Source organism: Drosophila innubila, assembly GCF_004354385.1.
Source record: "Drosophila innubila isolate TH190305 chromosome 2L unlocalized genomic scaffold, UK_Dinn_1.0 4_B_2L, whole genome shotgun sequence".
Lineage (NCBI taxonomy): Eukaryota > Metazoa > Arthropoda > Insecta > Diptera > Drosophilidae > Drosophila > Drosophila innubila.
Genome location: NW_022995372.1, coordinates 15,823,065 through 15,848,813, shown reverse-complemented (window position 1 = coordinate 15,848,813; position 25,749 = coordinate 15,823,065). Strand labels below are relative to the sequence as shown.

Genomic DNA, 25,749 nt, shown 5'->3' with positions numbered 1-25,749 from the left:
TTTCTATAGTTAGTCGCTTAATTTATGACCATGCCGCCGTCGCGTCGCACCAAAGAATCAAACGCAGTGTCTAATCGTGCCATATAAAGCGCGCGGACAACGGCAAAATAAAAACAAAAGACTTAGCGCACAAACTACAAAATAATAAAGAAAAAATTAAAAAAAAAAACACTTTGCGCATGCGCTGCGGCACTTTTCATGATATGCTCTGTATTTAACACATTAAGGTGGGGTGTATTAATTGCAGTTATTTCCTGTTGCAGCATTTGAATATTGCAACAGTCTATAATATCTATCTATAATTTATTTAAAAAAACAAATTTAGTTTTAGCTTAAGATTTAAATAAGCCATAACTGAAGCTTAACTAAATCTTTCTTTATTAACTTCCATTCTGTATATTCCAGTTTTATTGTCAGGGTATTTTGTAGTCCACCTGACTCGCATCTTTGGAACATTAATTATTGTTTTGTTCCATAACTGTGCATTGGGTTTCTAATTGTGTGCGTGAGTTTTTGGCTGTATTTTTTTGCTGTTGCTTTTAGCTTGAATGCCGCTAATGCGCTGAACAAATAAAAGATTGAGATACAGACAGATGTAGATACAAGAGCGTTGATTTGACTAAATTTAGCACAAGCTACTTGCTTGCCGCTACATCAAATTGTAATCAATTTATAAGTCGGCATTTGTTGTTGCTTCTTCAGTCATGGGAAACTAATGCAGAGATCTTCAACAGGTTTCCATATTGACCAAAAGTGCTGATTGTAAACTACGTATGTATGTATATGTGTGTGTGAATGTGTGCGGATGATATGTGTGCTTTGCTCGATGAGCTGTCAACGGCTATTCATTTATTCAGACATTTTTTGGTATACCCTGTGTAGTAGGTATTATATTATTAAAGTCGACAATTTATCTTTATTTATGCTTGCATATAGTTAAATTTTGACTTTTGCCAAAATGTTTACACGTAAAAAAAAAACTATTTATGCCACATTTTAGAAATTTACACTTGTTTTAAAACAGTCATTATAGTTAGAAAACTCTCTAGTTATCGGAAATATTTTTTATTTTTTTTTAAGATATACTTAGGCTACTCTTCAAAAATTGGGATGGTTAGAACAATTAGCGAAAATATGTTTCGAAATTTAAAAATTACTCCCTTTGAAATTTATAAATTTTAAAATTTTTCGATTTTTTGGGACATAATGCCCTGGTTTTCAGAAAAATGAAAAGGTACTTTTTCTTAAGAAAAACAAATCAAAGGTGCATTTTTGATAAGAATTCGGCTCGCTTTTTTCTTTGTGTAGAGTTTCCCATACAAATTAATTGTGTAATTAAAATTGCAGCTAGAGCTTTTCACCACTTTTGGCAAATTACAAAAAAACGGCCAATGCAGACGCATATATGGCCAAGAGGAGACATTGGTAGCATCTTTGAATGTATCGATTGCAGTTGCCGCTTCCTCATCGTCGCGTCGTCCTGGCTTAAATCGTGACTCGTCTGCTGTGAAATCAGTTTGCGATCTTTTACTACAATAATGCATATTAAAATGCCACGCTAATTGTTATTATAGGCAACCCCTGCCTCCTCATTCCCCTCGATATATCCATGGCCTGCTGCTGTGCGTCTGTTGTCCAGCAATTAAGTAATAGACACAAATAGGCAAAACTTTACAGACAAAGTTGAATCTGTTGGTCTTGCGTGCTGCGAATTGCCGTCAGTGTTGCCAACTCTTCAGTGCCTAAAAAAGCTATACAAACATTTTAAAATAGCTAGAAAAAGCTAGGAAACCTACAACATTGGCATTCAAAAGACTGTAGATCTGGCGGGAAATAGCTGATTGAGCAACACTGGATGCCACAGATGCTGCCCCCAACAACAACAGCAACCTAACGATGGACAAATTTTTATTCACATTGCGGCAAGTGGCAGGCGGGAGTTGCCTATAGTGTCGCTGTCGTTGTTTCTGCCTATTAATTATCGCCAAAAACCAACATAGTTAACAGTGCTGGGGATGGATATGAATACACTATATACTTGTGTGTTGTGTGTGTGTGTGCGAGTGTGGGTGAAGTGGCCAACTCTTCGACTTGGATTGTGCCTGTAATGAAAATAAATACAGCAGAAACTCTACTCGTTGTTGCCTAACAATTGTGTGTGGAAGCTGTCAGCTTCTTACGAATATTCCCAACTAACAATATTCGTTGCCGTTAACACGCTGCAATTAATTTGTTTAAAGCTAGTAAGTGCTAAATATACAGTTGCAGATGTGTGTGTGCTGATAGGGTTACAGCAAACAGAAACTGTGAGAACTTGCAGGATATTGCTGTAGCAGTCAGCTTTGTAGGAGCGCGCTGTCACGAAGTAATTTACATATACCGATAGGGCTGCAGCAAATATAATACTGTGAGAACTTGCAGGATATTCTGTAGCAGTCAGCTTTGAAAAGGCGCGCTGTCACGATGCTGCCCTGTCTTAAACTCAAAACAATAGCCGATCTCAGAGTATTCGCATAATAAAACAATTATGGCAACTGGCTCACAGCATTAAGATCACAAAAGCTGCAACACGGCAAGACCTTTGAAATATCGATGGTAAAGTTGTAGTAAAAGACAAAAATTTATCACACCTTAGTTAACCCCCAACACCTTGCGGCAAACGCGAACGCGAACGAAAACGACAAAGACGACGACGGGCCTTTTACGCCTTGGAATGTGCCCGAAAAATTGCAAACGACGCGTCGCGTTGTCGTCACAGCTGTTTCTTACACTGACTGCAATAAGTTAATAGTTCGATATTTTTGGGCAGAGGCGATGCCTGCCAACAAATAAAACAAAACAAAACTAGGAGAAGCGCCTCAAACTAAACCAAAAAACCTAAAGACTGACAATATAAAACCAAATCGAAAAAAAAAATAAGCACCAAGCAGAAATACAAAGCTCGTCTAATAGCTAAAACTGTAAGCTTGGCTTTTGGGTGCGTTCCATGAACTCCACGATGTTTGTGTGTCAGCCGGCGTGCCAGACAGCGACACCGACAACAACAACAACACTGACAACAACAACGACAACGACACCAACAGCAATGACTTCGACGAGTGCTAATGATGTAGCCAGAGTTTGGCCATATGATCATGATCATCATGATGAGGTTGACGCGAAAAGATTTCGTTGAAACGCTTTGGGCTGCTGCTGGTGCCGTTGCTGGTGCTTCGTGTGCTTCATTATTGATTTAATAACCGTCTTGAAGACACGTTTAAACTGCAGTCAAAGCGTGTGCAGCAAGTTGAGCTGTAGAGTCAGATTTAAGTCATGTTGTTGCCATGCCTATAGGATGATGCCATGAATTCCACACCAAAATAAAACAAAACAGAGTTGTACTCACTTTACAAGCTGCTGGCAGACCAGTGTTGCCAACATATTAGAGGAAAGCATTCAAAAATTAGCTGAGTTTGCAAAGAGAAATTGTTAACATTTTCTAACAACTGTATATTTATTTGTTAAATTTCCATTATTTTAAATTATAAATGATATACAATTATTTAAAGTAAGTCCACTGATCCTGGAATTTGCTTATAATCTTTAGTCATTTAACTAACAGACATTTAGCTCATAAGTTCAATTTGAAAAAGATAAATTCATAGTGAGAACAATTTGTCGCCAATTTGCGATTTTTATTTAACAGAGTTTCGATGCACACCAAATGCATAGATTGGTATACCATATATTTCTAAATAAGTATTTAAAATATACAGATTTCCGGCTAATGGCATATTTAGGTTTTTTTTCAGCAATCGAACTTTAAAAATAGCTAGGAAGTAGCAATAAAATAGCCAAATGGGCAACACTGAAGCAGGCAGACAGGCACATTCAACATCCACAACACCATCCACATCAAATCCACGAATATTTAAACCATGCCATGAGATCTAATATAATGTGATGGGATATGGATACTCGTAGTGTGTGTATGTGTATTTGTATATGTATGGGAAGTGGGATGTGGAGTGATGATCATGTTTATACTTTTTTATAATTTTTATTATTACCACTAGTAACTCCAATGCAAAATACATACTACTTCGATGTGGATAATGGGCATAGGTATATGGGCACTTAGCGATACATTAGGTAATTTTTAGTTGTTGTATGCAATGCCAAATGGTGTGGGCGTCTCAGATTTGGCCTTTTGACGTGATGAAAGCTAAAAGTGAAAGAGCTATCTCAAACTGCTGAGCTTCACAAATTAAAATTTAAATAAAAGGGAAAAATTTTTCATTAAAAAAAATGTTAACAAAGAGTTAAACAATAATATAGCGTCTTCTTATACCCTGTACTTTATTGAAAATGTAAAGAAGCTTTTAGAAAATTCTGGAAATGCATGTTCCAAAAAGGAAGCAGGCAATTTTAACTTTGCATTTTCATAGTCCAGTTAAATTATATTATATTTGAAAAAAAATATTAATTTTTAGTCAAAAATATCTTTATATTATTAAACTGATACCTTAATATTTTAGTAAAAATGGTTAGTTTATTCAAAAGTGCCTTCTTTTGCTCAACATGATTAAAAAACAAATTAATAACTTATAATAATTTTAAAAACAGCTTTTAAACGGGTTAAATTTTAGTCTAAATAATTAATACAATAACTCAATAACTTATAATAAATATTGTATTTGTTTATTTGATATTAGTGGTATAACACTTTCTCTCCCTAGAACCTCCAAGCACAAATTAATTCTATGCACTTTGAAATTTGGTAAGTTGAGTAACTTGAAGATTAAAGTTTGCCTGCACTCTTTGTGCATCTGTACGATTATGATAGAAAACTTAAATTTAGATATGCAAAAAAAAAAAAAAAAATACAACAATTTGGTTGGTGCGCCGCACACTAAATCAAATCTTCATGAGCGCGCCTCAGAGACTCACTGACAAATATATGGGTTAGGCTCAATTTGCGTCTCGAGCTGAGATTTTGGAGGCTGGTTGTGCATCCATCTCACAGATACCTATACCAAAGCATTATTGGGGCTTTAATGCTTGTTGCCTTTGGGTGTTGTTATTGTTTTTGCTATTGTTGTTGTAGTAGCTGCTGCAACCTGCTGGGAACTACACTGCGCTTTGTTTGGAGCTGGTAATCGATTTTGTCGCCCCCCTCCCCCCTCCCCGCTTCTACGATTCTCCATCTCCGTCTTGGTGGTGGCAATCTATGTCTCCCGATCTAGCAATTCGGATCTGTTTGCTTTTCGAACGAAAGCGAAACCCGAAACGTGCACTTTGCAACAATGAGTCGACGACTTAAATTAACACTAATACGACTACAAATGCAACTTTTGTGGGTGGATCAATAGATACTAACTCGATTTTGGTAGACTTATTTGAAGACTTTTTTGCTGCTCTCAAGGGTAAACCCAATTGCAGAATGTGTGTAGTAAATATGTTTAGGGAATACATTAGAAAAATTGAGGTAATTCCACATATTGAAATGTGATTCATAAAATTATTTAAGTTTAAGTATAGGTAAACAAAGCATTTTATACAATTTTTAATTCACAACTTAAATAAAATATTTATGAACTTAAATTTAAATATATGAAAGGATTAACTATCCTTCGAACATTAAACAACAATGTAACTGATCCTACAACAGCTGCAAGAACTGGTGGAAACCCAGAAAAAAATATAGGAATTTGTTACTACGGGAAAATAAATAAATGTATTGGTTATTAAAACTAAAATATAGAACTAAAGAAGTAGATTAGAAAAATATTGGTAAATTTAATATAGGAATGTGTTACTACGGGAAAATAAGTAAATGTATTGGTTCTTTAAACTAAAATATAGAACTAAAGAAGTAGATTGGAAAAATATTTGTAAATTTAAATAAAGTGTGTACAAACTATTGTTGCCTTTCATATTTGCGTAATTTATTAGAGTAAATACATATTTTATATACCACCCTCGCATACGATATTCGCATGATCACTTGCATGCATTCATAGCTTTAGAGCTCGATGATATTTCGTTGGTTCGGTGGCGTTGCAGCAAAAACTTTTTGGCAACAATGCAACTAAAAAATAAATAAAAAAAAATAGAAAAAAAAAAAAAAAAAATTGTGTCAAATTTTTATTTATTTGGCCAGGCCAGCTTCCCACCCGCTCCCAGGCAGCTGCACCTTGTTTTGTGCTGGGCTTTTATTTCGGATGCGCTTAGCAACATGGCCGAAAAGAAAGATACTTTGGCTGATGCTGATGCTGCTGTTGTTGTTGCTGTTGCTGTTGCTAATTATGTAAGCGTCGTTCCGAAACTGGCAGCTTATTTATCTTTGTCTCAGCCATGTCAATCAGGCGGCGACTCACCTCGAGTTGATGCAGTGCAGTCTGTGCACCTTTGACCCGTCACTCTCAATCCCAATACTAATACCAATACCAATCTCAGGCTCAGCCCCAACCTCGAACCATGTTTGGGCCAAAACTTTGCCATCAAATGCAAATTAGCCACTAACAATTTGTATACGATTTTTTATAAACTATCTATATATTTTAATTGACTTCATTTGAATATTTTCCGTTTATTTTGGTATTTCAATTATAAACAGTTGTCCTTTTTTACTTTGTTCTTTCCTTCAATAAGTATTTTTTGTTTAACTATCTGTTTGACTTTTCCTAGTTGATTTATTTCACTTAAAACAGATTCCAATTTACGCATCCTTTTTCATTACATCATTACCTTAATTGAGATCAACTTTTTTTGTTTAATTATCTATTGAACTTTCGTTAGTTTAAATATTTTCCTTAATACACATTTCTTTTTGTATTTTCTCTTGTATTCTCTTAGCTCATTTGTTAACAATTTTTAAGTTAAATATTTATTTGACTTGCTTCCGTTTGAATACTTTTCGCAATACAAATATCAATTCGCTCTTAATTTTCGTATTTAAATTCTAAAATTTTTAATTCTTTTAATCCATATGTATTTTTTGGTTGTGGATTGAATGATTTTATATGTGACTTTCTATAATCCAATCTTTCCCACAATAAAGATCTCAATTCAGGCTTAATATTCGTATATAGATTATAAATTTTTGTATTTTTTACGATAATCTTATATGTATTTTTTTTGGTTAGGGATTGAGAACTGGTTGATATACGCATACGTGAGCTGTTCTCATCTCATATTCACAAATGATATAACACATCAATATCAATTTGAATTAAACCAGTTTTCAGAATGCGCTAACTGAGGCTGCATCTGCCCCGGCTAACACCTAACAACTGAACGGTAAATCTTTTATTAGAATTTCATGCAAATGGGCAACAACAAAACCCAATATTCAATACTCAATACTGAATTTCAGGCTGCAGTTGATTATATATATATTTTTTTTTATGAATCCACTTTTGCATAATGTATCTCAAGTGAAGCTGACACGATGACCGCTTCTGCTAGCCAAGTTCCAGAGCACAAAGCCGTCAAGTGCCAAAGCCAAAGTATTGGCCAATATACTGACACATTCATGCCAAGAATGAGTAAGAGTGAGAAACGGAGAATGGTGAGAGGGGAGAGGGGAAAAGAGGCGGGTCAACTGGTTAAGATGCGCTCACGCGCGTGCAAAGTGATTTCAATCCTCTCGGATGGCCGGCTCCGGATTTGGCTCCAACTATGAAATGTATGAAATGTTCACGATGGCCTTCAATACGCTTTTTGCAGCGATTAAAAAACGATGCCGATGTCGACCTGGTCTCAGTCTCAGTTTAAGTCGAAGTCTGCGTCTTGTGGTTTACTTAGCATTTAAACTGGCATAAAAATATTTATTCGAATTGTTGCGACAATTCATTTTGGTATCTTTGGTGAAACTGGAAACTCTTTATTATTTTTTGGTGCACCCTGTATTTAAACCTAAAATTTGTATACTTATTCTTGATATTGTTATATTTAGTCTCTTTATTTTTCTTTTTAAGAGACTTTAACACATAGGTTCCTAAGTAAATCAGCTCCAATCAATCAATAAAAAATATCAATTACAATGACAATTTCAAAATTATAAAAAAAAAATAAATATTTTTTTATTATTATTTTCTTGAGTTTTTTTATTTTTGTACCAGTGCAAGTTATACACTACAATAGTATGCTGTTTAAGCTGTAATTATTGTAAATATTCGTTTCTAATTTTACAAAAACAAAAGAAAAAAATTTTGTTGTTTACTGAGTCTCTCACAGTCGTGTTTGCTCGACCGTAGCCTTTCCTACAAGTATTTTTTGCATATATTTTGAGTCATGTCCAATTTCCTCTTCTAGCGACGACATTCTTGATAAAAAACAATTTTAATGATAATGGATCATCAAACTGAAACTAACATCGATAGATCATAAAGCAAGTGATTGCAATTGAAATTGTTGAATACCTTCAATATATGTATACGTTTCGCCTTCGTTTGATCTTTCGTTAAGACGGAGAAGCATTCTCCAAAAAAAGAAGAAAAAAATTAAAGGAAAAACTGTGTTAAACGGTATGCAGATGTGGGTAACGTTTTCAGGTTTCAAATTGGCCATGATGCGAGTACGTGTATGCCAATGCCCAAGCCCCTAGTTTGTAGTCGGAAAGGCCCAGACATGAAGACGAGTCGGGCAATTAGTTGGGACGAAAACAATGTGGCATTAGACTCAGACTCAGACTGAGACTGAGACTCCATTTCCATTTCCATCTCCATCTGCGACGACTGCGATTGCATAAATCAATCAAATTGTCTCTCACTCGGCGACCATTGAGTAATAGATCCAATTTCGATATGAATTTCAACCCAGAAATTGGGTTTTCTTCTGCTATTTTTTTTTTTTTTTTTTGCTCAACTTTAAATACCAACCCCATTACCCATTGCCCATTTGGCCATTAAGTATTACATTTTGTGCCGCATCACAGGCAACTACAACAATCGATGAAAATCGACAATTAATAGTGAAAGTCTAAACAACAACAACAACAACAACAAAGAGGCAGACGAACGGCCTCATCATCCAATAGGTACTGCAGGAAGTTTTTAGTTTTATTTTGGATTTTTTTGTTGGCCTGGACTTAAGTCTACGTCAATGTCTATTGGGTCTTCGTGAATTTCAAAGGCGATAGCATCGACGCCTCCGCCGACGAACCTGCAACAAAACACACACAAAAGTGACTAACTCCTTGGCCCAAACCTGAAACCCATTTGTATACTTCTCACAAGAAAACTTCACACGAAGCCGTACCCAGAGTCGGTAGAGTCGTCAGTGGTTTCGTTGCTTTCGTTGGTTTCGGTTTCTGGTGCAACGTTTTGCACTGTCCGTGTCGTCAACATCAACATTGGTGCACCCACTGACTCAATGACTGAGTGCCAGAGTGCCAGAGTTGCCACAGAGCCGACAGACGACAGTCGACAGAGTCACCCAAGCTTAAGTCTGACCCGTGCGCCAAGCCAAAGACATTCGACCACGACGCATTACCATTTCTTTGGGTCACTGCACAAGTTTTGTCTGTCCCTCTGTCCCTCCGTCCGTCTGTCTATCTGTCTCTTTTAGTAAATGCACATGTCCATTGATCAGGCAACGAAGCATCCGAGACATCGAGACAGAGCGTGCAATGAAGTTCGCAGTTCAAAGTACAAAAGCTTGCAAAATAATATGTATTAACAATCTTATATAAAAAAAAGAAAAAAAACAAAAGCTGAAAAAAAAAATTAGCAAACTTATGCAATGAAAAGAAGACACGAAAAATGCAGGAGAAGGAGCTGCCATTATAATAAATTTGTTAGCCAGCAATGAATTTGTAAATAAATTAGAAATTGTTTATGGCGAGCCTCCCGAAATACAAAAATGACATCACAAAACAATTAAAAACAATTGCTGAAAACTTGAAGATGCAACTCCAGACATGAGATTTGGCCGGCACAAATATTCGAAAACCCAACCCAGATTGTTGCTTTTGTGTCCAATAACATGTTCCTTATGCCTCTGGGTAATAAAAACAATGGCACATTGTAATCACAAATCTTTTAAAATCCATCTTCTGCTCTTCCCGGTAGCTTTTTTCGCAGTAGCCCACGGTAGTTTTATTCGGGAGGGGGATTTTCTTTTTGGGAATTTCATAGCAGCTTCAAAAGGGTATCGATCAATTGCTTTCTAAATGACCCACGGCTATAAGCATTGCAATGCTATTTTATTATTCGATTTGAACTCTTTGTGTGTGCGGCATTGTTTCTATGACTGCTGGCTTAATAGAGTTTCAGTTAATTTATTAAATATACATAGAGTTAAGTCATTGTTTTCTACAAATTAAAATATCCGGATTTCTGTGTTTTATTTTTAAAAATAATTAAACGCATTCAATAATATTATTTAATATTTTTAACTTACTCTAAAAATCATAAGTATCATAAGCAAGAAAAAGTTTTATTCTTTGCAGATAAAATATGTAATCATTTCATTAAGTCATAACAAAGAAAGAGTTTTAGCATAATAGAAATGCACCAATTAGTTTTTTTTACTGTTGTTAAAAAAGTAAAATTCAACAAGAAATATATTTATCTCTTTTTAACTTGTTCTAAGAATACAAGAGTAATAACATTTGAAATAAATTATAATTTCATAAATTATATATATTTTTTGTTAAAATAGAAAATTGCTATGAATCTTCCCATTTTAGCTTAAGTTCCATGATTTCTTTTTTTTTAGCTCTAGTTCCTTTCTCACATTTTGGAGAAGCTTTTTTCAAAAGTTCATCCGTTGTATTTAAATATTTGCAAAGAAAACCACACTTGGTCCTTCGCTGTCGTAATAATTTCCTTTATTTATGTATTTGACTTATGCTAAATATTTATTCAGATTACTTTGAAATTTACTTGCTAGCAATCGTTTAAATTTGCAAAACGAAGACTGTTGTGTCTGCAGAGAATCTTTTCAATTACAATTCAAGCTCCTTTCAAAAAGCCTAATCACAAGTAAAATAAAAATATGCAAATTGTGAAAAATGATTTCTGAAAAAAGAAGTGAAAACCAGCAATGACAACAACGACAACAACAACAACGACATCGACAACAGCGACCAAAAAGAAAAAAAAACCCGAGTCCAAATGACGTTTTGCAATATGCGAAATACGAATAAGCCATAATATTTATTATAATCAAAAGCGAACACCCGCAACGTGGTCTCTGCAATGGCAGCCAAGTCAGCACGCGGAGTCAACGTGCTGCAAGCGGACAACACAATTTATTACATTTTATGTGCCGCATTAACTGAGATGGAGATGTGATCCTCGTTTTGATACCCGTTTCTTCCAAAATAAATTTAAGGGTATATTGTCATCGTCGAAATGTATGTAACACGAAGGAAAAAACATCTTTAAACCTTTATAAAATATATATATTCTTAATCAGTCCTTTATTGTTCTACTCAATCGCATCAAAATCAATTAAATAAAATGACACTGATCAAAAATCCGAGATGAAATCAGATGAACGATTTTCCCGAATTTTCCTAAACCAAGTGCAAAATACTTGATTCATGCACGATTTTTTATTTGGGACGATTTTCGGGATTCTGTACGATTTTTCCTAGTTGAATCGAATTTTAAGATTCTTTGATGTGTTTAATGGTGAGTTGCTGTCATTTTAATAATACCCTGAATACATACTTCAAAAAAATTCAGTCGAAAATCAAGAATTTTAAATTGTAGAATGTTTTTTTTTTAATTTTTTTTTTTTAATTTTAATTTATTTATTTAAATTTGTTAATATTAAGGCTAACTAGCGTACATTTTAGAATGGTTTTCTCTATGTAAAAGCTCATAAAAGTATGTAACGGGTATTTCTATAGTCGGGGTATCGCTATTCCGCTTGGTTTTGTTTCTCTTGGCGCTGGATCGACTCCAACTCTGGCTTTTCCTCAGCCAATGCCCCTCTGATCACAGCCTCAGCCTCACCCTCAGCCTGATCATGTGGCAGAGGCGCTCAGTAGTGTGAGCCGAGAGTCTTGCGGCTGAGCATTTCTAATTAAGACATTCGATACGGTTGTTTGCGTGTGGAACGCAAGACAATTGAGCAACTGTGTTGATTTTTTTCACTTATATTTTATTTTTTGGCAATGCCAAACATAAGCAACTTTATGAATCTTCGCGGTTTACAGGCAATCATCGCATGTGGCATTTTCATTCCATCAGAAAGCTCTCGTATTTGCATATTTAGGAATTAAGCATACCCTAGACACCGCTTGACATTCACGCATTCACGCTTTTCCAGCCAAGCATATCCTAATGATAAACAATTTGCCATTTTATTTTAATTGCAGGTGCAGAAAGTGAGACGCGTCGTTCGCCTCCCATCAAAACGGTCGAGCAGAGTCCCAGAGCGACTAAATTGAAGAAAATAACTGTAGCAACTAGCTCAATTGCAACAAAGGAGGCAGCAACGTTGACTGCAACAACAGCAACAGCAACAACAACAACAGCTGCCACAACAGCAGCAGCAACAACCGCTGCAACAACAACAACAACCAAAATCCAAAGCCAAGTGAGGCTACATAACCAAGCGACCCCAAGCATGTTACTGCTGCAACCCAATGTAAGTCCAAATATACTCTAAGTTCTGGAAATCCTTAGCAAAATAGAAAGTCTAGCAAATTTAAAAAAAAACTCTGAGAAACAATTTTAATGTTAAAGTAAATTACATTGTTTTTTAGTTTTTAAAATAAGCAATAAAATGACATATTACAACTACATTCTAATAGTACTGTTGTCTATTTAAAATTTAAAATGGAGAGATTTAAAAAAAAAGAAGTATTCGGTAAAAAGCGTAAACAAAATATACAAGTGAAAAAAGGCTAGGTGCTTTTCTTTACTAAAAAAAAAAACAAATTTTAAGCCCCTGAAAAATAGTTAAAAAGTTAACAACAGTGCCCAATAAAACATAAATTTTGTTTGCAAATTTTATTTCCCAGTCACATTATCTTAAATTTAAAAAAAGTAGATAAATTCTTCATAATAGTTTTTAACAAAATATTTTCAATTAAAAAAAATCTTACAGTCTCTACAATCGGCGGATGGATTGACAGATGATCAAGAATATAATTTTTCATAGATCGAAAATGCCTCTTCAGGCTTGTTACATACATTGTCACGAAGGCCATTCACTCCTGAACGCTTTAAATAAAATTCAATAAAAATCTCAATTCGCAAATTTCCTTCTCACAGGATAGATTTATTGAAGGAAAAAAAAAGGGAAATATTCAGTAAAATTTAAAATCATTCCTGTGGATAGGATAATTTATTCCAAAAGATATATAATATAATAAATAAATTGTAAATAAATCTTTCTGACTATGCAAATATCTCTTGATTGCTAAATGGGTTGCAACTCTGTCAGGATTCAAGCCTATGCAAATGTCCATGTGGCAAGACCAATGATTGCTGAAAGACTTCATTAATTGCCCGCTGTGAGCAGAGGAACAACATCAATAGTTAGCTAATTGCATTTGTTAAAATTGCATGGCAAGTTCGTTATGCATAACCAATTGGAAATGCGAAATATGTTTAAAGAAATACGTTTTTTTAAGGGTTGCAAGAGCTCTTCGACCAATCGCAGTTGCTGCTGACAACGCGCATGTCAGACTCCACCTTATTTTATTTTTTATTATTTTTATGGCTTAGAACTAGACATAGAAAGAAGGTATTTTACTTGGTTAGAATGTGATTCACTAATTCAGTCTGCTTTCGACTTTGTTGCCTTGCAGAGCTCCTTTAGTTCACTTTCGTCGTTCGACAATTTCTCAACGCAAACCGCGACGACGACAACAGCGACGACGTCGGCAGTGACAGCAGTTGCTACAAGTGCCGCACATCATCATCATCATCATCATCTGCATCATAATCATAATAATAATCACCATCATCGCTCACAGCAACAACAGTTGCTTGTACAGCAACAGCAACAGCAGCAACAGCAGCAGCAGCAACAACAGCAACAGTTGCTGTTATCTTCAGCCAGCCAGGATACACTGCTGTCCCATGAGGAGGATCAGCTGATCAGCAATCTTGCCGACGCGGCCGTTAATCACAGTGAACTCTTTTCGGATCTATTCTTTCCCTCGGACTCGAACAACTCATTGTTGTCGCCAGCCTTGGAGCAATCTGTGGCGAGTTATCAGGACACGCAGGTGGAGTCGAGTGCCACATTGATTGGCAGCAGCGAGGATATCACCAGTTCCATTGAGAATCTCACCAAATTGACTTGTCTGCGCGAAAAGCGATTGTCCTCCATACAGGATCAACCATTGACCACAAATAGTCCTAGCTCGGAGCAGGATCATCACTCGTTGTGCCTGCTCAGTCTGCGTTCCAGTAGCGATCCTGCCATAGCACTACACGCCCAACAGCAGCAACATCAGCAGCAGCAACAACAGCAGCAGCAACAACAGCAGCAGCAACAACAGCAGCAGCAGCAACAGTTGCAGGCTGCACAGCTGCAATTGATCTCACCAATTGGCGGTCCGCTGTCCTGCGGCAGCAGCTTGCCCAGCTTCCAGGAAACCTACTCCCTCAAGTACAACAGCACCAGCGGCAGCAGTCCCAAGCAAGCTTCCTCTTCCTCGGCTGCTGCCACGCCCACAGATCAGATTCTCACACTCAAAATGGATGAGGACTGTTTCCCTTGACCACCGCAGCGGAAGTGATTGCTGGTCTAAGTGCTGGTCCAACTTCGCTCCATCAATTGCAGTCGCAAGCGCAGCAATTGCAGCAGCAGAATAATCCCAGCAGCAACAGCAATGGCTACAATTATCATGGACACTTTAATGCCATCAATGGCACTTCCAATCCCTCGCCCAGCTCATCGGCCAGCTCGCTCTACGAATACAATGGTGTTAACCAGAATGAAGGCTTCTATGGACAGCAGCAACAACAGCAAGGATTTCATCATGTGAGTAACAAATTCAATAATTTAAAAGTTTTTCAAAATAAATTTCCAAAATTGGTAAAAAAAAAAAAAAAATAACGAACACAAAACTTGGAATAGGTTTTGAGAAAAAAAATCCACATTTGAAAAATTGGGAACACAAAACAGAGGAAAAGCCTTAACTAGAATAAATTTATTGAGTAAATATTAGAACAATGATTCTTGAAATTTAAAAATCAATCTTAGAAATCCAATATTAGAAAAATTATAATTGGACGAAAAATTGGGTATGCCAAAAATTGGGAAAAGCAGAAATCAATAAAAGGAGTATTAAAAATAGAGTTTTATTAATTTGATTTAAAATGATACAACTTGGATTTTTTAATACAATTCCAAAACAATCTAATAAAGGAACAGGATAAAAACATTTTGAATTTTATTTTATTTTATTTATTAATACTCGACTAAACGCAGTCGGCAATAAATAAAATATTTATATAATAAAATAAGACTTAAAATTATATTAGGAATTAACAATTAAAATTAATATTTAATTAAATTATGAACTGAAATGGGGATAAGAATTATAATTAATTAATTTGCTTAGAGAAATCACCATCACTTTGGGAAATAAAAATTATGAGTTTTACTCTTTCTATTTTAAAAGGATTCAAAAATTAAAAAAATAGTTTTTGCACATTAAAATATGAAAAGAAAAATTATACGAAATCACAAAAGATTAATTAATTGAAATACATGAAATTGATTCTTCTGAAATTTTGAGCTCTGTATGTTTTCCGCTTTGGATTTCCTAGTTGTTGGCTCTTTTTTTCGTGTCTGTAAAATCTTCAAGATTAGGAGGCACTTCTTCCACTTACTTATGGATCATATTTTTAATTCCTTCAGAGTTACAACAACCACAATGGCGAGCGTTATTCCCTGCCCACCTTTCCCACCATCTCCGAACTGGAAGCTGCCACAGCAGCAGCTGCCTCCGCCGCCACCTCCAGTTCCGGCTCGATAGTTGTTGTGCCGCCCCTGCGTCGTGCCTCGCTGCCCGTCCAACGTTCTGTTTCACCCGCTGCAACCGCACACAGCCCGAAGCTGGCCAAGATGACGCTGGGTTCACGACATGCTCATGCTCTCCAGGTACAGCTCAGCTCGGCGCCCAATTCGGCGGCCAGTTCGCCGGCAAGCGGCGCTGGTGGGGATCTAATGCACTCACAAGCAGGAAGATTGTTGCAGTCGGTGAGCTCCTCCTCATCCTCCTGCGCCTCGCAGCTTTGTGCCGTGTGTGGCGACACCGCCGCCTGTCAGCACTATGGAGTGCGCACCTGTGAGGGCTGCAAGGGATTCTTCAAGCGCACCGTGCAGAAGGGCTCCAAGTATGTGTGTCTGGCGGACAAGAGTTGCCCGGTGGACAAACGACGGCGCAATCGCTGTCAGTTCTGTCGCTTCCAGAAGTGTCTGGTGGTCGGTATGGTCAAGGAGGTGGTCCGAACCGATTCATTGAAGGGTCGTCGTGGCAGGCTGCCCTCCAAGCCAAAGTCACCACAGGAGTCGCCACCATCGCCGCCCATCTCCTTGATAACAGCTCTGGTGCGTAGTCATGTGGACACGACACCAGATCCCTCTTGCCTGGACTACACACACTACGAGGAGCCGCTCGATCAGCTTGCTTCTTCGGTAGGAGCAGGAGCAGGAACAGGAACAGGAGCAGGTTCAGGTGTACTGGGCATGAGTGAGGCAGACAAGGTGCAACAGTTCTATCAGCTGTTGACCAACTCGGTGGATGTGATCAAGCAGTTTGCCGAGAAGATCCCAGGCTACTTGGAGCTGACACCCGAGGATCAGGAGCTGCTCTTTCAGTCCGCCTCGCTGGAGCTCTTTGTGCTGAGGCTTTCCTATCGTGCTCGCAGCGATGACACCAAGATGATCTTCTGCAATGGCACCGTCCTGCATCGCAGTCAATGTCAGCGATCCTTTGGCGAGTGGCTCAACGGCATCATGGAGTTCAGTCGCAGTCTGCAAAACCTAGAGATTGACATATCGGCCTTTGCCTGCCTCTGTGCGCTCACTCTCATCACAGGTACGATTCCCCTTCTGCAAAAAAAAAATAAACATGTACAACAACATCAGCAGGCTTCAAAAATATTTGCGTGCAGCGCCTCTACTCGAAGCAGCACATTTGCTGTGTGTTGTTGTAGTTTCTTTTTGCTAGATTAGATTAGATATTATTTAGCAACTTGTGAGCAAATTGACCATAAAAGCATAAATATATAAACAACCTCTTTCTTTGTAGAGCGTCATGGTTTGCGGGAGCCAAAGAAGGTGGAACAACTGCAAATGAAAATCATTGGCAGCCTGCGAGATCATGTCACCTACAATGCGGAGGCGCAGAAAAAGCAGCATTACTTCAGTCGCCTGCTCGGAAAACTTCCTGAATTGCGTTCCCTCAGCGTGCAGGGATTGCAGCGCATATTCTATCTGAAACTGGAGGATCTAGTGCCGGCACCGTCACTCATTGAGAATATGTTCGTCACCACATTGCCGTTCTAGGCGCCATAACATTGCTTCCTTAGTATCTAGCTCTTAAGTACAACTAGATCTAAGAAAACCGAAGAAATTGTGCAGAAAAAATAAAGCAAAAGTCGAAGATAACAAGTGCAAGTATCTAGTTGCTTCGTAGGCACCCTTTAAATTGAAGTAAAGTAACGTAAAATCAGAAAGTTATGAAACACCCCATCACTCAATTGGTTAGATCGAACGTAGTGCTGCATAATTGGTGTCGTCTCATCAATAATTCAGCACTTCCGCGGGCTTCGTGACTTGTCAGAGCTCTACAGAATTCACAACTTGTTGACGTTAATTGTTAAATTGTTTAATTCAAACTGTCAAAATCAATAGACAACAGACAACCGGTAACACGCACATGCAACCCTCTAAGACATAACCCTATTTGACGTGTACTTTCCCACTTTTTCGACCCTTAATGCTTGCCTTCGAGTACAAAATACAAATGTTTTATGAAATGCCTAACTCTTGCCTTTAGCTTACTTCTAGTCAATCGTCTTAAGCATCAGTTACATATAAACTTAAAGCTATATGTTCTTAAAAGACCCCCTACTGTAAATCTATTGTAAATAATGCTAAATATTTTCCCAACAAAGTATTTTTTGAATAACTTAATACTAGAGACTTAGGAATAATAAATAAATATAGAAAGCTTAGAGTTTCTTTCAAGTTTTTTGCAATCTCGGTTCGAGATTTGATCGCACTTAGGAAAAGAGAGAGTTGATGTACCTTTATGTGATTTGTGTCTGACACATACAGAGCTGCACACAAACACAAAAACTAATTAATAAGTTTAATATATTATAAGCATAAGTATTCTGTATTTTAAGAACCTAATATGTATATCTATAATTAGATAGTTCGTTCCAGGATAAAAAAAAACTAGAAAAAAAGAACATTATTTAAAATAATAATAATAACTGCTCCAAATGAGTTCTCAAAGAATTTCAAAAGGATCGTGCACTTGATGTGAATCTCATTATAAGTATAAAGTATGTGTTATTTTCTGATTGAAGCCCCTCTATGTGAATATGTGATAGATTGGCATTGAACTCTACATATGTAGATGTCTATACCTATGTCCAATTTTTTATATATGATTTATTTGATACATATAACTTTTCTTTTAATACGATTGAATAGAAATTTTGCATGAGAAAACAAATCGTAGGTAGCAATTAATTAATCTTATAGCCTTTCCCACTTCGTATAAATGTATTATTAATAAAAGGAAAAATTTTCTAAATGTAAAACTAAAGACTACAATAACTGTTTAGGCTAAACGAATAAAAAAACATATCTCTTCAAGCTTTTCAAGTGCACAAAACACAAAACACATCCTTAAGTGTTATTAACTTATTTTCGTTGTATAAATATTGGTATAATATTTTTGTAACTTGTATTAATTTAATTTATTAGATAGATCATTAAACATGAAATATTTGATAATTAATTAATGCAGCTAAAAACTAGATTTTGTACATCCTTTAATAACTTTATATTTAGTTTAGGCAATTTAATATAAATAACTGTTTGATCTACAGCCGAGAAATCTGGATTCATATTTACTAAAAAGATACCATAATATGATGTCCAGTAAAAAGCCATTTTCTTTACATATACATATTTACATAATAATAAGATACGATAAGTAGCAATAACAAAGCACTTGTGTAAACTTAAATTGAAATTACTCCTAAGCTCATGTAACGGTTCTAAACGGTTGCAAGCAGTTCAAAACGGTTAAAAGCAGGAAAAGTGAGACCAAAGCGGTTTGTTGGTTTTAAACCCAGAAATGAAATGCCATTATCTAGCCGTTACATATCGAAAAATCAATGGAAAACAATTTGTAATTTAAGCATTATCTTTGTATATATATATTTATAAAGTTGAGAATACATTGTTCCCATAAAAACCTACTTTGTACCTTCTACATACATACATATATACGCATACATCAGCATATATTTTGAATAGAGAACTTTTACAAGACGACAACAACTTCTGTATTGACACAAAAAAGGCTTAAGCTGAAGTATCTTAACACTAAGACACACACAAAATTGTGTTAAATGTTCTTTTGTAATTTTATATGTAAGCTCATGTACAAATATATATTTCTAAATATATATATATTTATATGTCAAGTATGGAAATTAATGGTGTGCATATTTTTGAGAAATTACCCAATAGATTTTTCACTGGAACGATTTTAAAGAGAACACTTGAATTATATATGTTTACATACACAACAATATAAATATATATATAAAATATATGAAATGCATATTTTGAATATATACATACATATATTTTATTATGTACTTACCTACCAGATAGAATAATTTAGGAAGCTTTATCGATGGCTTCACATAAATATAACCAATTTATCAGTAATTTAAAAAAATTTTATTTTGCATAGCCAAAAATATAGTAAACAAAAAAAATAAATATAATGTACGTCTTTTAGTGCATTTGATAAAAATGATAACAAAAAATATAAACTATTGGTTTATGCATATTATCTATATATAAAGAATAAAACCAATTTAAAGTTGGAAAATCAGCCAATCAGCAAAGCTATAACTTAAGGCATGAATTAAAAAATATTATTAATTATGCGCGTATTACTAGCAAAGTTATAGTAGAAAATACCTGAAGAAGCTACGTATGTATACAAAACAAATACATATACTACATACATATAATATACATAAATAATATATGAGAAAAACTGTTATTGTTACTTAAGTATATATAGCTCGTTGTGTAATTTTATTTTATTTTATTGTTTTAGGTACTTATACAATATGCAATTGATCGTTAAACTTAAATGCAATCTAATTAATTAATTACCAAGCAAATGCAAAACATTTAATTTTGTGTTGTCTTGTTTTTGTTTAAATTAATATATAAGCATACATTTAGTAGTTATTTTCAATATGCCTTTCGATCAAATAAGATATACAAAGCATATGCATGCATATACATCTATATATAATTATATATATATATATATATCTACATACAAATTGTATTCTTTCACTGATTTCAAATAAAAACAGTTTATTTTTTCTTGAGTGTTAAACAAATATGTGTTTCAATGGGTTGACAGTCATTGTTTTATCTTAAACTATTTTTTAAAAACTAATTAAAGCTCCAATTGGCAGTCATAAATGGGGTATATACAAGTTTAAAAATATAAACTAAGAACTTATGAGTAAACAGCCATGACTGTCTCAACCAAATCCCGACAAATGGGACAGCGATCTCCGCCTTCGAAGCGAGGCAGCTGCTGTGAACATTCCTTGCACATGCACAAATGCCGGCAAGGAAGTAGGACAATGTTTCTTCTACGCTCCAAGCAGACAACACATTGATCCGTGCGGACCGAAGATGAATCTGACTGCTGTGGCGCGCCAACCTCGAATTTTTGCAGTAGCCAGGACAGTTTTTGGTCAGTGTAAGTCCATGTTTCCTGCAGAGCCGTGTACATTTTGTTTAACATCACATGACGTAGTTTCCTGATCAGCAGTCTTACACAGATATATACATATCCACGATACATGTAGAGCACAAGCAGGACGACGATGCCGATGGAAAGTCGGAAGAGATTGTGCAACAGATGGGTGCCGATTTCCACAACATAACTGCCTAACTGTTGAAGTCCAAGTAGCAGGTAGTCCAAAATAGCAATGATAGCCCGCGGTAACAGCAGCAGCATCCACAGCGTAAAATTGCCAAGTTCAATGAGCACATTGCTCAAGAAAATAACAATTCCTTTTGAAATATTGCGGGCCAGCTGCAGACCATCTCCTGTGCCATAGTAAATATAGTCAAAGACATCGCAGACCACGAGACGCAACTCGCCGTAGAACAGACTGCACTCCTTGAAAACAATTGTGGCTACTTCGTAGAACTGGCAGAGGCATCTCCAGATAAAGCCGGCACCTTGAATCAGACAATAGCCAATAAAGCAGCTTCCAGCGAAAAAATAATATACAGCTGCCGCAATCGAATCAATTATATTCGTAATTGGTTGAATCAGCGCCACATCGATGGCATTGGCAATTGTTATCAGTAATGAAAGCATGGCAAGAGTATAAACATTTTAAAAAACTATTTACAAACGAAAAATAAAATGAAAACAACGACAAAGCAACCCCCAGCTGCACAAGCTATGGATCACTGTTGCCAACTTGGCTTTTTTATAGCTGGATCTGGCTATTTTCAGAATTCGATTGCTAAAAAAATTTCAAATTGCGATTAGCTGGAAATCTGGCTTTTTTAAATATATATCTGAATATCTGAGCTGACTAAAACTGTGCAACAAAACAAATTTAGATGGTTTCTGAACAGAAAAAGCTATTGTTTCCCCTAAACACTTGCCAGTACTTGTGTGGAAGACTGCCACCAGGTGCAAAGGCTGCCACCCTACACAATTTCGCGATCTGGCAGATTGTACTATTTTAATCAAATTGAAAATTTGATTGCACCCAAGAAAATTCACCTAATTTTGAATTTTTCTTAATATTGAAGATAGAAATTTTTTAATTTTTACAGCGTTTTTGTAAGAACTTTTTAGATTTTTTGATATTTTTTTAAATTAAATTTGTAACTTTTTTCCCCTGTGGGTGACGAACATTAAACTTTAATAAAAATGTTTTCCTTAATTTAATCTAATTTCGAATTTTAAATTTGCATGAAATTATTAATTTATTTCAAAGTTATTGCATATTGAAATTTATATTCACCTACACTTAAATTTTCCAGTGTCGCCACACGCGGCCAATAACGCGCTTTAATTAATACTGATTTAGTATTTTTTTATAGCCATCTGATATACCAGAACTAAATCCCTGAATTTAGTTCATTTAGTTCAGTAGCACAAGCGATAGCACACCGATAGGTGAGAGCAGAAAATCGATCGAAATATAATTTTCGAGCGTTAAATTTAAATTTGGGTATTGCAAAGATCGAAATGCCATAACTTTGCAATAAATTAATAATTTAAAAATCGAAACTACATCAAATTAAGGTTAACATTTAATGAAGGTTTGACGCTTTTCATCCCAATGTGAGAGAAGTTAAAAATTTAATTCTGAAAAAAAATTATAAAAAATGCAGAAAATTCCAACAAACTTTCTGAAAAAATTTCAAAAGTTGCACTTATTGAAATCGTTCGTTTACTGGTACAAGCGATGTTTGCAAATATCTCAAAATATTATTCTTTTCGATATTAGTTGAGCGCTATTTCAAATGCTGGTTGGTTTCTATATTTATTATTTACATTATAATACTATCAATTGTCAAACACATGCTGCACGTTTATGCTTTATAACTAATTAATATATTTATGTTTAAGCTAGCTCCCATTTACATTGCCATTGACAATGCCTAGATTACTCAGAAGCGTTATCAGTTCGCTGTTCTTTCTCATCACGGACATAACCTCCAGCTGCTGCTGCTTCATAATGCGCAAGCGATTACGTTCCTCAATTTTGGCCAATTGATTATTGCTAGAAATGGTTTTAGTATCTACATCGAGCTTCTGCTCAGACTTTATGTGGTATAGCTCATCGCGAATGTCGTACAATTTGCGCTCACAGTCGCGCACATCCTTCTCCAATATTTGTGTCTTTAGGTAAACCGTTTGTGCGAGTTTATACCAATCGGCCAAGCACTCAGCCATTTGTGCAACAGCAGGATTAACATTGTCCTGGAGCAGCTGCTTAATACGCTTGCCATTGTGATCCACTTTGATCTTCTCCAGCGCATGAAACTGTTCATCGTTGTAAGTAAGCGTACGTGTTGCACGATCACGCAGCAGATGTTGCCACGAATCACGCAAGCGCTCTACTAAATACTTGGCCTGTGCGCTGGCCCGTGTACGGCACGGACACTTCTTGCCGTGCATCGATGATGACCACTGCTCACTGTAAAATGAGAAAGTAAGTTAACCTTGGCTTCACTTTGCAGTTGCAGTTGGCTCACTTTAGCTCATCATCTGTAACAAAGTGTTTGTGCATCTGAGTTATCACATCGGCTGCTCCATCGAAATCACTTTTCACATTCTCCAGCGAGCTGAGCAGACACTTTAGCTCCTGATCTCCCTTGGTCTATGATAAGGAGAACAGGCAGGTGTATAATAATAGCTTTAATCTAGTATAATAAGGCATTTTATCTCACCACTCTAGTCATATTCTGCACCACATCTGCATAGTCAACTACTGTCGACAGCAGATTGTCAAAGCTCTTTGTTTTTCTATATAGAATTTAAGAGATTAATTATTATACTATCAAACAATAAGTACTTGTAGTAATGACTCACTTTAAGAGCAGCGTAATTGTGGTAATAAGCATCTCAATGAAGTGCTCAACGCCTTTCTTGATTAGAATGTCCATTGTTGTAAATATATCCACTCGTCGTTTGCATTCATGCCCCACGCTGCAAGCTGCCTTTAAGCCAAAAATATTTCAGTTAGTTAATTGTAGATTTATATAGAAGCTGGTAAGCCTACCTTTGCCAAACTGGCGTCATTTTCAACAGACACATTTGGAGGAAACACTGGAAATTTAGGCAGCTCTAATTGCTGTGGCAATTGAACATTATTATCATCGTTGCTGTACAGGAATATGGGCTGATCCGTGGTTGTGGTTGGAAAGGCCTTGGCTGTAATATAAACAATAGATGGTATTATTTATTTCCTTGGGATATTAAGCATTCAACTCACCAATCGTACGTGGTGTAACTTTCTTTTCCAGATGTTCGTTGTTGAACAACAATATTTGTTTTTCCAGGGGCACCTCAGTTTGCAGGAAAATGCGTTCTCGGAAGTTGTCTATTTGCTCTTCCGGCTCTAGGAAAACTTCTACCGAGCTGGTCCGGTTCGTGAAAAAGACATGAATGACACGCTTGCGCAGGATTAGTGTCACCTCCTGAAAGAATCGATCAAATGACCAAGTTTTCTCTCGATTCTCCTCCAGTAGTCCCGCTAGCAATGGTGTAACGAGTGTCTTGAGACCCTGTGAAAGATGTGCATGTGGTGGCAGCGTTGTGGACCACTCTATAGGTCCGTTCTCGGCTAGCTGGGTGCCAGATATGACCCCAGATGCCTTCTTTGTGGTTATTTGATGCATTGTTTCGCGGTTTTTACGACCACCGTATGGTCTGAAGGGTAAATTACCAGTTGCCACGTGGTAAAGCGTAACTCCAATGGACCACAGATCCACATTGGCCGTAAATGATCGTTGTATGGATTTACGGAGCACAGCACGCTCGTAGAGATCAGGATGCAAATACTCCTCTGTGCCATAGAGCGAGGCAAACGGTTGATTATCTTCGAGCTCTCGCGCAGCACCAAAGTCAGTCAACTTATATATGGTTTGGCCATCCTCCGATATAAATTTCATAATGTTGCCAGGCTTCAAATCACGATGCACTAACTTATTGTCACGCAAATGTTTCATGCCGGCGCAGAGATGCTCAAGTACCAAAAGGAATTCATGTTCTGGCAGGCCATACGAGTTCTCCGGATCATCCAGTATATTAAAAAGACTTCCACCCGTACACAACTCCATAACAATCACCTTGCCACGCCCCTCTTGATCCTCCTCGATCGCCAGCAGCTTCACAATGTTTTCATGGTTCACTTTTTTCAGAGCCTCAAACTCACGGATTTGAACATCAGCAGGACGCATGTGGCTATATGGGTTAAAAGTCTTAACAGCGACCGATTCGCCAGTTGTCTTATTCACTCCCTACAAAAAGGGGAAAACACACATACCAATGGTTATCTTTACAGAACTTACAAATTTATTTTTGTATGTATGCCAAAATGCGTTGTAATGACGCACTCTATTTTATATTACCTGAAACACTGAGCCGGTGGCCCCTTTGCCCAGCACGCTGGTTGTGCACCAAACATAGTTTAGTGATCCACGCAGGAATGACATAGTGGAATCGTATTCAAGTTATAATTTTCAATCAAATTTTCATGAAATCAACTGGTGAAAACAGTCTCTTAAATAGAGTTGGGTCGATTCTTGCAAATCGTTGCCACCTGGCCCAAATGCTGTTAACCGACCGTAAGACTGCCACCCTGTTAAATTCACCGACATGGCAATATGCACAATTTTGGGTCAATTGTCCAAATTGATAACTTAAAATATTTCTACCTGCTATTTTTTTTTAACAATTTCTTAGTTTTAAAGCCATATTTTTTTTAATTTTTTGCAGAATTATTGTTGGAATTTTCT

The 25,749-nt window shown here is 36.4% G+C and overlaps 3 protein-coding genes across 5 annotated transcripts; 1 reads left to right on the top strand and 2 right to left on the bottom strand.

The window, feature by feature from the left end:
• The first annotated feature begins 12,567 nt into the window (after nt 1-12,567).
• Nucleotides 12,568-17,577, top strand: LOC117782386 (probable nuclear hormone receptor HR38). The gene is given in 5 exon segments (XM_034619489.1): nt 12,568-12,588; nt 13,757-14,686; nt 14,689-14,940; nt 15,823-17,005; nt 17,219-17,577. Coding segments are annotated over 5 exon segments (2,643 nt in total). The 3' UTR covers nt 17,476-17,577.
• A 2,956-nt stretch (nt 17,578-20,533) lies between these two features.
• On the bottom strand, nt 20,534-21,658 carry LOC117780804. 2 transcript variants are annotated; one of them, XM_034617466.1, is made up of 2 exons: nt 21,032-21,658; nt 20,534-20,968 (listed from the first exon to the last, which is right to left on the bottom strand). In XM_034617466.1, exons 1-2 carry the CDS (start codon nt 21,581-21,583, stop codon nt 20,705-20,707), a joined length of 816 nt encoding a protein of 271 aa, XP_034473357.1. In that variant the 5' UTR covers nt 21,584-21,658; the 3' UTR covers nt 20,534-20,704. The 2 variants fall into 2 exon arrangements, with proteins under 2 accessions (XP_034473357.1, XP_034473356.1); XM_034617465.1 differs by having other exon boundaries at nt 20,534-21,656.
• A 1,090-nt stretch (nt 21,659-22,748) lies between these two features.
• Nucleotides 22,749-25,547, bottom strand: LOC117781351 (serine/threonine-protein kinase TBK1). Of its 2 annotated transcripts, XM_034618097.1 has the most exons (7): nt 25,363-25,546; nt 24,225-25,251; nt 24,012-24,163; nt 23,822-23,949; nt 23,680-23,755; nt 23,485-23,609; nt 22,749-23,426 (listed from the first exon to the last, which is right to left on the bottom strand). In XM_034618097.1, exons 1-7 carry the CDS (start codon nt 25,444-25,446, stop codon nt 22,856-22,858), a joined length of 2,163 nt encoding a protein of 720 aa, XP_034473988.1. In that variant the 5' UTR covers nt 25,447-25,546; the 3' UTR covers nt 22,749-22,855. The 2 variants fall into 2 exon arrangements, with proteins under 2 accessions (XP_034473988.1, XP_034473989.1); XM_034618098.1 differs by lacking the exons at nt 22,749-23,426; nt 23,485-23,609 and having other exon boundaries at nt 23,705-23,755; nt 23,818-23,949; nt 25,363-25,547.
• Between the last annotated feature and the right edge of the window lie 202 nt (nt 25,548-25,749).